This window comes from Tachysurus vachellii, chromosome 15 (assembly GCF_030014155.1).
Source record: "Tachysurus vachellii isolate PV-2020 chromosome 15, HZAU_Pvac_v1, whole genome shotgun sequence".
Taxonomy (NCBI): Eukaryota; Metazoa; Chordata; class Actinopteri; order Siluriformes; family Bagridae; genus Tachysurus; species Tachysurus vachellii.
Genome location: NC_083474.1, coordinates 8,530,885 through 8,545,871, shown reverse-complemented (window position 1 = coordinate 8,545,871; position 14,987 = coordinate 8,530,885). Strand labels below are relative to the sequence as shown.

The 14,987-nt window shown below is 37.6% G+C and overlaps 1 protein-coding gene across 1 annotated transcript in view; it reads right to left on the bottom strand.

Annotated features, from left to right (window-relative positions):
- The window catches only part of grik4 (glutamate receptor, ionotropic, kainate 4), a 385,301-nt gene that overhangs the window by 142,048 nt on the left and 228,266 nt on the right, over positions 1-14,987 (bottom strand). The window contains exon 4 of the mRNA XM_060887855.1: positions 10,312-10,476. Coding sequence (XP_060743838.1) covers positions 10,312-10,476 — 165 coding nt within the window. The remainder of the gene's footprint in view (positions 1-10,311; positions 10,477-14,987) is intronic.

The following is a 14,987-nucleotide window of genomic DNA, read 5'->3' as shown; positions in this document are numbered from 1 at the left end:
AGAGAATTTACACAGCCTTAGATAGGAAATTAGGGAAGCAATGAATCAGGTGATTAATAAATAATCCCTTAATGACCAACGAGAGAACCTGCCTGCCTGCCTGCTCTTAATCTACTGGTGTATCAGGATTTCACGCCAAGTGCTACGGCTGAACAGTCCAGCCAAATCAGAGACATGGCGTTCCTATCTTGGCCTACGTAAATGTTTGGCTGCTGCAGCAGTCTATATAACAGCTCTACAATGTTAAACCCAAAAGATATCTCATTTGATTTAAATAGGCTGCAATGAGTCTACAGATTGGCTGAATTATTATTGGGGCCTAAGTGGAGAAAACCAGTCAAGTGTGAGTTTCAGTGGTTTGCTGCTATAAATTACTAACCATGTGGGTATTCTGGCAGCTGTGCAGTTCATTCCGTAAAGCATTACATGTTATTTCAAATCATTTTTAAACAAATATCAGATTTAACCAATAGTACCTTCAGTCCTGCCAGCCTCTAGTTCAGGAGTCGGCAACCTTAAACACTCAAAGAGCCATTTGGACCCGTTTCCCACAGAAAAAAAACACAGGGAGCCACAAAACCCCGTTGACATCTAAAATGAAGATAACACTGCATATATCGTTTTTTTACCTTTATGGAAAGTATAGAAAAAACTGTAACGTGTTGCATTTATGAAATTAATGAACTGCTACCGAGTAAACGAAATTTTATTTCTGCAGGCAAACAAAAATATTTTGAACAGTTTGAACTAATCTTAACAAACAATACGCTGGGTTGAAGGTTACTTTCAAATAAAATGTCCAATGTGTAATTGAGTCCTCTTCATATTCATGATATCATAATTTTAACTTGCCGGCTGCAGCAAACCAAAAATGCGTCTGCTTCTGTGTGTCGGATTTCGAAAGTCGGCAGTTATGACGCATATTTTGAGCGACAAAAAAATTAAACACGGATTATTTTAATGTTACCAACTAAAATAAAATAAATTTAAATGAAATATTTATTTTCCAAATCTACAGGGAGCCGCACCAGAGGGACGAAAGAGCCACTTGCGGCTCTGGAGCCGCGGGTTGCCGACCCCTGCTCTAGGTGAACAAGTTGTAAAAAAAGATCTGATTGAGGGATTGGTTTGGTTGTAACCAATGGTATTGGTTTTAAAGTTAAATGAATCAACAATAATCTAAATGTATATAATCTTAAGTTCGATAAATTTTCCTGCACATTTTATGAACCAGCAAATTAGTGCAATTGTAGATTTAACTGATTCAGTTGCAACATTATTAAACATTTCTTGTAAACTTACATTACATATTATATGTACATTAAATATTAATAACTCCATGTGATAATCCATGTGAGGGTGATTTGATAAATATGAAGCCATTATAAGTACGAATGTGAATACTGGTTGTCCAATATCCAGATGAAGAGAACTGCACACAGATCAATTTCAACATGTACTGATTGATGACAAAGGGCTTATAAGATCCTATTTTATTTTGTTACCGTTTGTTCCATTTCATTTTTGTTTGATTGTTTTGTTATGATTCCTATGGTATGATACATGGTTATTATGGACTATAATGTAATTCATCTGTACAAGAATGGAAATTAGTGGCTGTCTCGAATGTGGACGTTTTTCCTTGGGTTTATGTATAACATGTATACAACGTTAATGTAATAAAGTCAGGGTTCCATGCATTTAGATAAAACCGACGTACAGTATTAGAATTACACTGGGTCTGCCAACTTAAATTGGGGGTTTGACAATCAATGAAAATGAAGTCCTTAAGTAAACATATTACTTAAAATACGATATGTATTACAATTCTGATTTTTAGCCTCTCTTATGGATATAGACTTCTTATAACTGATCCGGCACAGTGCTGAGTGTGACGATGTAATTGTTTTAACTGCAGTCTGTTATACTGAGGGAAGACTCAGCGTAGAATAATCATCTATATGTATACACTGTGGTTATATTTTAATGTTAAAACCCGCATGAATTTAATTACCAATTGGCTGATGATGAGGCGAGAGTTAAGTCACTAAAATAGACCACAAAGCAATTGTGATTTGTTAAGCGATGTCACACTGTGCATTGTGACAGTCAACAGCAGGGGAAAACTGCAATCCAGAACGATTATCTTTTTTCATTCTGTAAGGTGCTCATTTATATTCATGTAGTGTTATAAAGTTATAAAGTTTAGTCAGTGTTAGTAATCAGAGGGATCAGGAGCCATAGTGGATTGTGAGAAATGAAGCTTCGCATTCAGTAAATTCTGCAGTAGTAATATTTTTCAAACTGGAAAGATGCTCAACCACTAGTGTCTCTTGGAACCAACTTTCATCGTCAACGGGAAAAGAACATACAATGAAAGCAGAGTCTGAAAGCAGATCAACTGTCTTGTTAAACAAATGCTGTACTGTATATATGATAGACGCCTACAGGAGAGTGCTGTGTATTGTAGGCTGTGTACCAAGACTCACAATATATGTTGAGAGTTCTACTTAAAATTAGTATTGCTAAAGGTAACATGTAGGTGCTCCTATCTGTAATATTTGTATAATATATAATTCAAGAGTTGTATTGTGCATGTCAGTGGAGCTTCACAGACTTCAAATGAATAATCAAGACAATTTAAATAGAGTTATGATTCAGCCCTGCTTCAGTTAATGTCATTATGTCACGTCTTGGTCAGAAATATAATAATGAATATTTTCAAAAGATTAGAATAAGGGCCAAAAGACTGGAGAAAATAAAGAAAACTCAGTTTGACAGTGTGGAAACAGTACAGTGGCAGTTCACAGCAGCCCCATTGCTATGGACAGCACTGGAGCACATGGATGCAAGGCAGGGTGGAACAATCACACATGGCTGGTATCCAATGAGAAAGGTGGCTCCAAATCCTCCTGGAGAAACCAGGGGATTACAAAAAGGTCTAAAAAAGGATTGTTTCTCTCCTTTATATGCAGAGACTGCTGACAGCAACGAAGACCAAGCACTGAGCCAAACGACTTCAATGCCGCACCTCTCATCCTGCACTCTGCACCCGTCACTCCCCTTAAAGTACGTGTTCAGCCAATCGCAGCTTTGAATTGTTACAACAATTATACACTATATAGCCAAAGCTATGTGGCACCTGAACCTCACACCTATATGCAGGCCATCCTAAAACCCTTGTCACAAAGTTGGAAGCACTCAATTGTCTACAAATGTCTATGCATGCTGTAGCATTACAAATTCATTACAATGAATATTCTACTGTACACAAAGCAAACTCCATGAAGATGTTGACATTGATGAGGTTTGTGTGGAAGAACTCCAGTATCCTGCACAATGCCTTGACTCAACCTCACTGACTCAAACACCTTTTGGGATGAACAGGAATGAAAACATCACACCGAGCCTCTTCACCCAAAATCAGTTCCTGACCTCACTTATGTGCTAATGCACAACCAGGATGAAGGAGCACAAATCCCCAGAACCACACTCCAAAATCCAGTGTAGAGACTTCTTGGTGAAAGGAGGTTATTATTACAGCAAACGAGACTAAATTTGAATGAGATGTTCAACAAGCACTTTTAAGTGTGATGGTCAGGTTTCTACAGAGAAAGTAGAATATCTAATTTATCAGATTTAAATCTAATTTACTATGATCAGCGTCAGCTCCAGGCGACAATAACTCACTACTTGATGTGTGCCTGTCTATCCATCCATCCATCCATCTTTCCATCCATCCATTTATTCATTCATGTTCAGTTTATACCTGAACAGCTTTGCAATGGATCCAAATCCTGACATACACACAAACACTTGTTCACACTCAGTTTTAATCCACTGAGCATACTATTTGGGATGTGTGAAGAAACCAGTGCTCAGGATCAAACCAAGACCCATTAGCTACCCACCATGCTACCCATTTTAAATGTTAAGTTCATTTCTTATCTAGCTATCTAGAGTGACTTATGTGGAACCTAATTGTTTTACTTTACAGTTCGGCTACTACAGTTTTTGTTTTCTTGGAAAATTCTATACATATGATAGGCTGCTTAAAAACAGACATTCTTATAAAAACTACAAATCCTTAAAGCCCTAAGTGTCTACTTTCATATGAGCTGTTAATCTCTACTGTGAAGTGTGACATGTCAAAAAAAATCAATGCTGAACATGGACACAACCAAACCAGGCCTCTGGTAAAGAGTTAAGGTGATACACTAGAAGGAATGTGACACTGCTATAAATAACTTTTAATGGATGATATATATGTATATATATATATATTATTTGTAGGAACAGCCTCGGTGCACTATAATTTGCAGTCAACAGCACTGCAGCACCTGGGCTCCCAAATGATCATTGGTCAGTGCTATATGATGAAGGGCTTTTGCATAAAGTTAAATCCAGCTCAGCTTTTCTTACTGTACTACAAGATGACTTTCAGGTTATTTTTAAATATTAAAGTGAACAGGGACAAAATACTGTATAGTGAATTTGCATTCAGTGTCCTCATACACCGAGGCACATACTGACGTATGAGCAGGAGAAATAGAAAGTGACATTACAGGAGAGAAAGAGTGAAATTGCTTACAAAGCGGTGGTATGAAAACTTAATGGTACGGCACTCATACGATCCAATACTACATAATAAGACACAACCTTGTCTTAACTCATTTACTCACTCCCTTATACAATAGGCTACCTCAAGTAATCTTTTTAAGTAATCTTTTCAGTGAGACATACTGTACAATATAATAAGATGTTAAACGCTTTAACTGCCGTGAATGTTTTTAACTATTGTGAATGAAATGCATTTGATCATTTCTAAATGCTGCTTTTACACTATGTGGCAATTTCTGTTTCTGGGTAGTAAGTGTTATTTTCTGCATCAAAAGTAAAGAAAATGGCTATTAATCCCCTTAAAATGACCTTCTATTAGTTATCAGGACACGGGCATTTTTAAATGTACTTATTTTCATTTAGAAAACAGGCGAATTTGCGTCTTCTTGTTCATGTAACGTCAGGAAAATCAATGTGTAGTCATACAAGAAAGATTTAGAAGTAAGTAAATGTACTGTAGTCTCCTATCGTGTTCTCTGTCATGACAGTGCAAGAAACAGTATCCAACTACACAGTACAGCCCACGGTTACACTCACCTGACACCTGAGCTCTGTGTCTCTATGTACCAGTCGTTGCCAAGCCTTTGCTTCTTGTGTACTATCCTGGCTGTGACCTTACTCTATCGTTTTTTAGATCTTGCATACCCCCTTGTTTATCAAAGATGTCTTTGGATTACATCTCCTGATTGCTACGTTTTAAATAAATCATGAAGTCCTTGGTCCATGCCTGTATCCTGACATTCTCTTTATATTGTAGTTGGTAGTGACATTCAGAGACCTGTATATGCTGGTGGAAGTTCTTGCCTTGCTCCTCTGAGGAAGCTCCCGTATTCTCCTTGAACTAATCAAGATCAGGATGAAGGATAAGGACATAGAGGGTTATAAATTGTCCCATTGTGATGTAGTTCTTCATCAGAGTCTCAAACAGCTCTACTCTGGCTTTGTGATTGCCCAGGAAGCCCTAAACCACTACTACCAACTACTAAGCTGTGAACCGGTCTCTCCTTCTTAGTGAGCTTCTTGGGGAATACTGTGCACTCCAGTATCTTCTTATCTGTGGTCTGGAGAAGACACTGGCTTTGACTTTTACACCAGACAGCTTAGGAAAGAATACTTTGAAGATACTTGAAGGCTGATCAAGAGCTGTGATAAATTGTTTCCTAAGGCCAGATTTGAGGCGATTCATAGCCATTTCCCATACTTCTAATCTATAAGCAATTAGGAAACATTTACTACCCAGGAACAACAACAACAAAAGTGTTACATAGTGTGACAGTAGCACAAAGCATATTATCACGAGGATACAGGTCAAGTCCTTCACTTAATGTTCACCTTAGATCAGAACAGGGATACTGTGACCCCTTTGACCATGGCATGTTGTTAGTACCAGACAGGCTGGTATGAATATTTCTAGAACTGTTGATCTCCTGAGATTTTCACTCATAACAATCTTTAGAGTTTACAGAAAATAGTTCGGGGAAAAAAAACATCAACAGGAATAAATGCCTTGTTGATCAGAAAGGTTAGAGGAGACCCAAATTGTACACGCTGACAAGAAGGGTATTGTAACTCAAATAAAATTGGTCAGGACACTTGCTTTCAGTGTGAGACCTTTGTCTGTTGGGATAACCTTACACCAGATTTTAGTAGTTGAACATAAACACCTTCAGATTTGTTATGATTGTGAATAAGCACTTGGGGCATCTCAGAGAGCAGAAATGGGTTTGACGTCACCATTTGCTTTGAAGGTAGAAACATTTTTTTAAATGTTTCTTTAAAAAATATTGGCCCTTGTAGGCTCGGTAAAAACAGAAATTCTTATAAAAGAAATACAAATACTTAGATTTAAGTGTCTACTTTCATTTAGCTCCACTATGGAGAGTGAAGAATGAATATAAATAATATGAATACTGAACCAGTTTAAATAGCTAATTTCTTGTATATAAAGTCACAGAGAAAAAAAAACAATTGGGCACACTGCTTGTTGAACAGAAGGAATACAGCCAGCTATGATTCATTATTTAAACAGAAATTCAAGTCATTAGTATCAACACTTCCGTTGAAATGTTTTTGACAGTGAATAATAGGGGATTTAGCAGTGAAAATTATCAACTGTTTGAATCTTTCTTTCACAGAATAGACTCGCTGCATATGAATAATACATATCATGATAATACAAATCATTTGAAAATTAGTTTTTCCTGTAATTAGTATAATATAATACTCTTATGAATTCATTTTTATACTGAAACATATGTTTAGCGATTATAGTTAATAAACCCTTGTTTAAAATGAAACTGTTTCTCCATGACCCTGGTGCTACATAAAACAACACAAAGGCATTTAAAGGTAGGTCTCCGATTTTTGAAAGCCAATGTTGACATTTGAAATCACCAAAACAAACACACCCTTAACTCAAATGTAACTCAAATGGGTCCCACCCCTGTATTGATAGCTCCGCCCACACATACATACGTAACCCAGGCAAATAATGGAAAGAAATGTGTCTGTATCATGTATGTATCTGTATCTATGTATCATAGCTGAAGGGAAGAACAATACGATTGCAGATAAACAAACAAGCAAAAATGACACACAAGCATAATAATGCAAAGGACGGCATATATTAGTTCTGTGAAACAAAGCAAAACCAACGTTACTCACCTATCAAGAAGGAAAAAAGCGCCTCTGCGTCTTAAGTAAAGTTTTCCGCATATTCACAGATTGGAGTTTTCCGAGTCAATAACTCCTGAGCTAAACGCTGTTACTAGCAAAACGCGGTTGTAGCTGCCTCTCTACATTACTACGATAGAAAAGAGGTGTTATTTGTGTAGTAACAGCATTTAGCTCAGGAGTTATTGACTCGGGAAACTCCAATCTGTGAATATGCGGCCAACTTCCCGCTCCTTCAGTTCTCTCCAGCGCTGGAAAGCTGATCCTATATTAACATGGGTCCTACTTCTTGCCTTATCTCAAGCCTTTCTTCACTTTGTTTCTTTGTTTTTATCCTCCATGTCAATGTTAAAACCACTTTCTGCTGTCACACATGCGCACTGAACACTCTCTCTGCCGCATATTGACAAGACCCGCCCCTTTCTGCTCATTGGCTACACATTTTGTTTTGATTTTTGTTTATTATTCTGCCCGATTCTTTTCTGAAGCGTTTCTCAAAAATCGGAGACCCCACCTTTAAGGACTTAAAGTAAGCTGTCCTAGCCACATGAGGTGCAAAAATAGAGGATTGTAAGCAAAGCGATTGGAGAATAACCAGACTAGTTTGAGTACACAAATCCTACAGTGAGTTAAATAACCACTTGTTACAACTGTGGTGAGCAGAAAAGCATCTCCGAACACATTACTTTGAGGGGGATGGCCTACAACAGCAGAAGAATAAGCTGTGTTCCACTAGTCAGCCAAAAACATGAATCTGAGGCTTGACTTGACTGAAAATGGCCCGATTAAGTTTGGTAAAATAATTCTGATTAACTCTAAATAAAGATCATTTGTTTCTGTAGAATATTCATGACACCTCCTTGGTTTCAAGTGACCAAGCCATGGTCAATAAAGAGTTTACAAAGCCTGTATGGAATCTAGTCCAAACCAACTATTACAAAACTTCAATTACTTCCACAACGGCAGAGGTATTAGTCAGAAGAAGGAGAAAAAAGAACTGGTACCATAGAACACCAATGCCCCTTTGAGTGCTGGTTCGGAGCCAGAGCCTAATTTAGAACCAGTTCTTTCTTTTTTGACCGCCATAGCACTGGCTCTTTGGTGCTACTTAAGTGGTTCTTAAGTAGCACCAAAACGTTGCTGGTCTAGACTTAAGAACCGCTTACGTCAGGGGCTGTGGGTGGGGCTACTGTTAGCGCATTTGATAATGTACCTTAAGTATTTTGTATTTTGTATTTTGTATAATGTTTTATACACTTTTACTTTACCGCAATATGATACATTATCAGCACACATGATAGTAAGTAGCTACATGCTAAGGCTAACATTTTTTCTGTGTTAATGATAAAATAACGTTATGTACTTTCTCGATTACAACCTCCGTTTATACAAATTACATGGAGCTGCACGTACACGTTGGATTCGCCGCGTTTGGCTGCCACAAAGTAGGTTCACAAAGCCATGAGCATTAACAGTAAAGCAACATCCGCCATTGTTGTGTTTGTGTTTGCCGCTGCTGCGCTAACGTTGCTGTGTAACGTGACACGTATACAGTGACGTCGGACTTGGCTCTGTGGTGGCTCTCTAACCGATGGAAAGGCAAACCGGTTCTTAGAAGGTTCGCCAGTGGAACAAACTTTGAACCAGCCCCCACACTAGCTCTGAACCGGCAACCGGGTCTTTTTGATGGAAAAGCGGTACAAGTGACTACCAAAAAAAAAGGACGTCCCTCCAAAATTGACAAAAAAACTAAAAGAAAACTTATCAGACCTACAGCACAATTAAAGAAGCTGTAAAGGAAAATTAGATAATTACTGGTCACTCCCTGTATGTGAGAACAGTCTCTTGTATTCTTTGTATCTTCTCTAAGGTGTAGTGTTTTGAACAATAGTCAATTCACATGGAATAATACATTTAAGCCCAATGTTTGCACGTAATTCTTAAAGATATACACAGCAAATTATACACCATACTCAAGATGCAGCATGGTGGTGGAAGCTTCATGTATGAAGGTTCTTCTTTTCAGCTAGGACTACTGCTAGATAAAGGGAAATCATTTGGCTTTATATGTGACTGCTCATTTGGTCCACATATTTTTTTTTTAGTACTGATGCTTATATACTATGGCAGTTTTGTCAAGTCTAGAAGCTTTTATTGTCATTTCAACCATATATAGCTGTTGCAGTACATAGTGAAACGAGACTAGGTTTCTCCAGGCCCCTGGTGCTACATAAAACAAAGACAGATAAGGACATAAGTAAGTTAATCCCTTACTTAGTAAGTTAGTTGTACCCTGTTCATCAAAATGTTACCAGATATTTTTTTTTTTAAAAAAAAAAAATTTTCTCACTAAAGACACATGAGGACATAGAGTCCCAACACTGACTGTAGTGACAGAAAGAAAGATGTTGTCTAAGCTACTGGCCATCTCAGACAACATCTTCCACCCGCTCCATGATGTCCTGGACGGATACAGGAGTACGTTGCAGAATTATCCAACTGAGATGTTCAAAGCAACACAGAAAATCCTGCTTGTGTTCATCGGACTGTATAATTCCTCTGTGCGACTATACACCTTTATCAGTATAGTTATTTTAAATCCTAGCTTTATTTATATATATTTTTGTATATATTGTGTAAATAAGTCTCTTTTTTTGTGTTCTTATTTTGGTGACTTGGAGCTGCGGTAACGAACCCAATTTCCCCATGGGGATTAATAACATATTCTGATTCAGATTCTGAAAACCTGAGCTGTATAACTCGGGCTTCCAAAGGGTTAACAGGGTTTCTGTCCTCGGCTTCTCCTGTACGCGCACATTATTTACTACACATTCATTTGCCATCATGTAGGAGGCCTATTTTATTAGATTGATCATGTCAACCACTGATCCTCCTCCACAAGAACAGACAGAGGAGTGCAGGGGAATGAGGCAGAACTGACAAGGCAAACTAATTTGCCACCAAGGGAGAGGATTTAATCATGCATCTATAGGCCAAGCTCTCGCCCCTGCTACTTACTGGTCTCTCCAGTCTCATATTCACTGTCTCGGAGCAACTCGAAGATGTCCACCTCCAGCTTGCCTGTTGTAGAGCGGTTGCTGGAACGGTTGATACTGTCTTTTGCCAGCGTGATGGCCAAGCGCTCCCCACGGCTGCACTCCATTGGATCATCGAGGATTGCAGCTGAGAGGGAAAGAAACAGACAGAAACACAGTGTGAGATTCCATAATATCAGAAGTTATATCAGCATTTAGCGTGTCAAGTGTACTGGTCAATAGATTTCCTGTTCTTAAGCAAATATGATATACAATTAAATGTTAAAACAATACAAACAAGGCCAACACATTGTAATGAAAAAAGAGTCCTTGGAAAAACTCCCGACAGACTCCTTCAGTTACACTGTGACTGTCAGTCACATTACAGACAGCCTCGGGGGCCTTTCAATCTACCACCATATTCAGTACTCAGACGTGCAAACATGGCAGAATCCACTGCTAGCGCTGCAATCTGTTGCAAAAAAAAAGGTGTAATGATACCAAAAATAATAAAACAAGTTGTTTTTCAAAGATGAGGAAATTTGCTGACCGTAATGAGAATGGACTGAATCAGTTATTCCTCTTGGACAGATAATTATAATTAATTGTTAATATTATAAACCACTATTTTTTCTTTAAATTTCTTGAGTCTGTAATGTTCATGTTTGCAGCTTTGTAATAAGTATGTAATAACTATGTAATAACTATGTATTAGCTAGACTCTTATTCTCTTTGTGTTTTTATTTACCCAGACGTATGCTGTTGTTTCTGTTTCAGTCCTGGCCCAGGTCCTGGCATTTGTTTGTGACCTGATTGTGTTCACCTCTTCTGTGTAACTTTGATTGTTTTGCCTTGGCACACTCTGTTGTGTCATTTGGTCTTATTGTGCATTATATTACAGTTTCGGTCCACTTATATATGATACCGATATTCACTATAATGACACCTGTTTCACTTCGCTTATCTGTGGTCATGCAAAAAAATAAAAAATACCAGGTTTATTTTGTTTAAACCATTACTACACATTCTATATGATAGTGAGTCTCTGTGTTACAGCTTTTCATTTATTGAAGCAAAAGTAAAAGTAAATATCTGTCCATATTGTGTCTGAAATGTCAATCAATTGACTTTTTTTTTATGAAACTATTGTACTATTTCCTACCTATGAATAATATCAAATGCTGATATTCAACATAACAGTAATCGTGTGTGTCTGACAGAGAAGTATTTACTTGTCACATATACTTTACAGTACAGAAAAATAATTTTCTTCACATATCTCAGACTGGGGTGAGTGCACAGGGTCAATCATGCTACAGTGCACCTATAGCAGAGGTTAAGGGCCTTGAACAAAAGCCCAGCAGAGGCAGCTTGGAGGTGTTGGGGCTTGATGTATGGTCTTTCTCTATTTAAATGTGTCTGCCTGTATTTTAGCCTTTGACCTTTACCTTTGACATGGACTCTTACTATTTGATGAAAACATGTTGGTCAAAAATATAGAATTTTTTTTCAGGCCTAGGGATATGAATTTTATAGCTACAGAAGGCACCAATGGATTACTGATAAACTGGGAACCCCAACCATCAACAACTTAAGTTATTTGGGTGTCGTTATTTCATGTGTTTAAATACAGTACACGTCAATGGATATGAGTGGTTTTTCCATTGTTCAGTGTTTTTGTAGTTTACCCAAATACATCGTTTGACCCAAACCCAACATTTAAAGCATATACTGTACATTTCAGTGCCTCTTTGAATACCCTGATGTTGTGCTGTATTCATAAGTAGGGGATGTGGTAGCCTATTTGTTAAAGTGTTGGGCTACCAATCAGAAGGTTGTGAGTTCAATTCCTACGTCCACCAAGCTGCCACATCTGGGCCCCTGAACAAGGCCCTTAACTCTCAAATGCTCAGTTGTATAAAAATGAGATAAAATGTAAGTCGCTCTGGATAAAAGCGTCTGCTAAATGCTGTAAATGTAAATAGTTATGCAAGGTACATGATGATACTGATAAATGAATATCTGATGTTATATAAGATGGGACCTGTTTTTTAATAAACTACTGCTATAAGTAAGCTGTGTAGGTGCCACTGAACATATCTCCAAATTACTGCTTAAAGTTAGAGCAAGTCTGTAGCCAAATATACTATTTGTTTTGACCTTAGCAGAGGTCAAAACCTAGCAATCTATATCAATCTATTGCAGTCTGAAAGCAATCTTTTATATGCCCATGGACACCAGAAGATAAAAACAAAACCCCAGACAAGGTCCAGCATCATGCAATTTGTAGTAGATTCCATGCAGCTATTTTTCAAAACCAGCACAACTAAATCCACAACACCATAAATAGGACATTTATTTCATTCAAGCTTCTTCTCGACACCCTTTGTGTCAGATCGATTCGTTCAACTAGTCGTCATATAACATGTGTTAATGACTTGCTCTGCTGTCATTTGTGTGAACACAGATGTTGGTTTTCCTCTAAAGATTAGAACCCAGGCAGGGTGAAGGAACCAGTCATGACCAGGTCGATGTCTCATTTCCAGGTTAATATAAACAATATCATTGTGTTCTTCTGTATTGTAATCTTTTTTTAATTACTGTGATCTAATTTAATGATGCAATTCACAACTGAGATCATCAGCCACAGCAAGAATGCATCACAATATATTCATGAGTAATCTGTCAGTAATTTAGTGTGTATCGAGGCAGCATGACAATGACAAACATGTGCAGCATTCAGACAGCTCACAGGCTGGCTATCATTTGTGATCTAGCTGAGCGTTCCTTACCCATATCATCAAAAGGCACATTTGCCTTTTCCAATCTGAAATGACAACACTGCTAAAAAATGATCGCTACATCAAAGTTTAAAAAAAAAGGTTTCGTTTTGTTGTTCTAGATTCTGAAGCAGTCAGCTTTTATAGACCATTAATTGATGTGATTGTGAGTCTAACTCTTTACCAATGGTCAAAAAATGGAGTCAGCATTGAGTTTCTTTGTCATGGTGGTTAATAGCTTATATGAAATTAGACACACCAGGATTAAAAAAAACTTGCAGTCTTTCTTAAGTATTCCTGTTTTCATCTAGTCTACTAGGGGCATTATATTCTTCGAAACTTCCCAAAAAACCCAAAAGTGCTTATTATTTCCCCCACAAATGTTTATAATTCCAAAGTTAATGGCAATATCGAACCCATTTCTGCTCTCTGAGATAAAGTGCTTGTTCATAAACATCTAAAATCTGAAGGTGTTATCTTCAACCACTTCAAATTCTGTGTAAGTTTATCCCAACAGAGGGAAAACCTTCTCGCCTCTCGGGTCTTAGACGCTGCCCAATGCCCCTTCCTTGAGCCTGTCCAGAAAAGCAAACATGATACAATCTGGTAAGCAGCCAGCACAACAATGTTCCTTTATACTTTTATTGTGAGGAAAAAAATCCCTTGCTTTCTAAAAAATCTTCAATCTTGAAAAATCTTGACCACTGCACTATTAATACAAGATATGAATACAAAAAATAAATATGCTTTTGCTGATTTGTATAATTGCGTATTTAATATCTTTCGTACCTGGTAAATCATCATTATACATAATCAGCATTGTACATGTCTTAATTATGTGACACGACTTTTATTTATAAAATAACCTCCTGTTAGAATCAGCATTAAATTGGTAATTTATTTGGACATTAAATTTGCAGATCTTTATTTGGACATTAAATTTGTCGCTGCCACACCCCAGGTTCGATTCCCAGGCAGGGAACTGATCCAGTCGGCCCTAAGCCCTGGTAAAATAGGAGGGTTGTCTCAACAACTGGACATTGAATTGGATTGTGGGTTTTGAGTCAAAACATGTCACAGATATGTGGAACTTTCCCTGCCAGACTAGTACATTTACATTTCTGGTATTTGGTAGACGCCTACCAGAGTGACTTACCTTTATCTCATTGATCTTGGCATTTATACAACTAAGTAATTGAGGGTTAAGGACCTTGCTTTGGGACCCAGGGGTGGCACCTTGGTGGTCCAGGGATTTGAACTCATGACCTTCCATTTAGCAGTCCAACATCTTAAAAACTGAACTACCACATCCCACAACTAGTAGGGGCAAAACCTGCAGATTTTGAGGTAATCTTCATCGATTATGTATTTCATTTCCCTCGTTCAACAATTTAGTAATTATTTACAGTCTTGTCAGTTAGTCACGTGTTTTAGGCACATCTGTGTGACCCGTTTTTTGTCTTGCTTCTGTTTCTTACCTGCGTGTTTGCCCTTACATGTTATGCTCTAGTTCTTGAGTGTATTCCTGTATTCTAGAATTTGTTTTTGATTTCTCTAAATCAAAAGTTTCAGTTTAGTTGCTTGTCCAGCAATGTAATTAAAAATGACCTTTTCACCTGCATCGGCTTCTAGTCGAATACGTGACACCATGCAAAAATACTGAGTTTTGAACGCAGATTATCTCTACAATTAAAAGGGTGAATGTTGAATAGAAGCAAAAAAAAATCATAAGCAAAAATACAAAATACAAAACAAAAAGAATCTAATCATTGGGTTAACGTGGCAGGCAGCCATTAAAGAATACTTGCAAGCAAGTGAATCAAACCACACATAATAGAAATAGCTTTGATATGACTTCTAATTCTAATGAGACCCATTA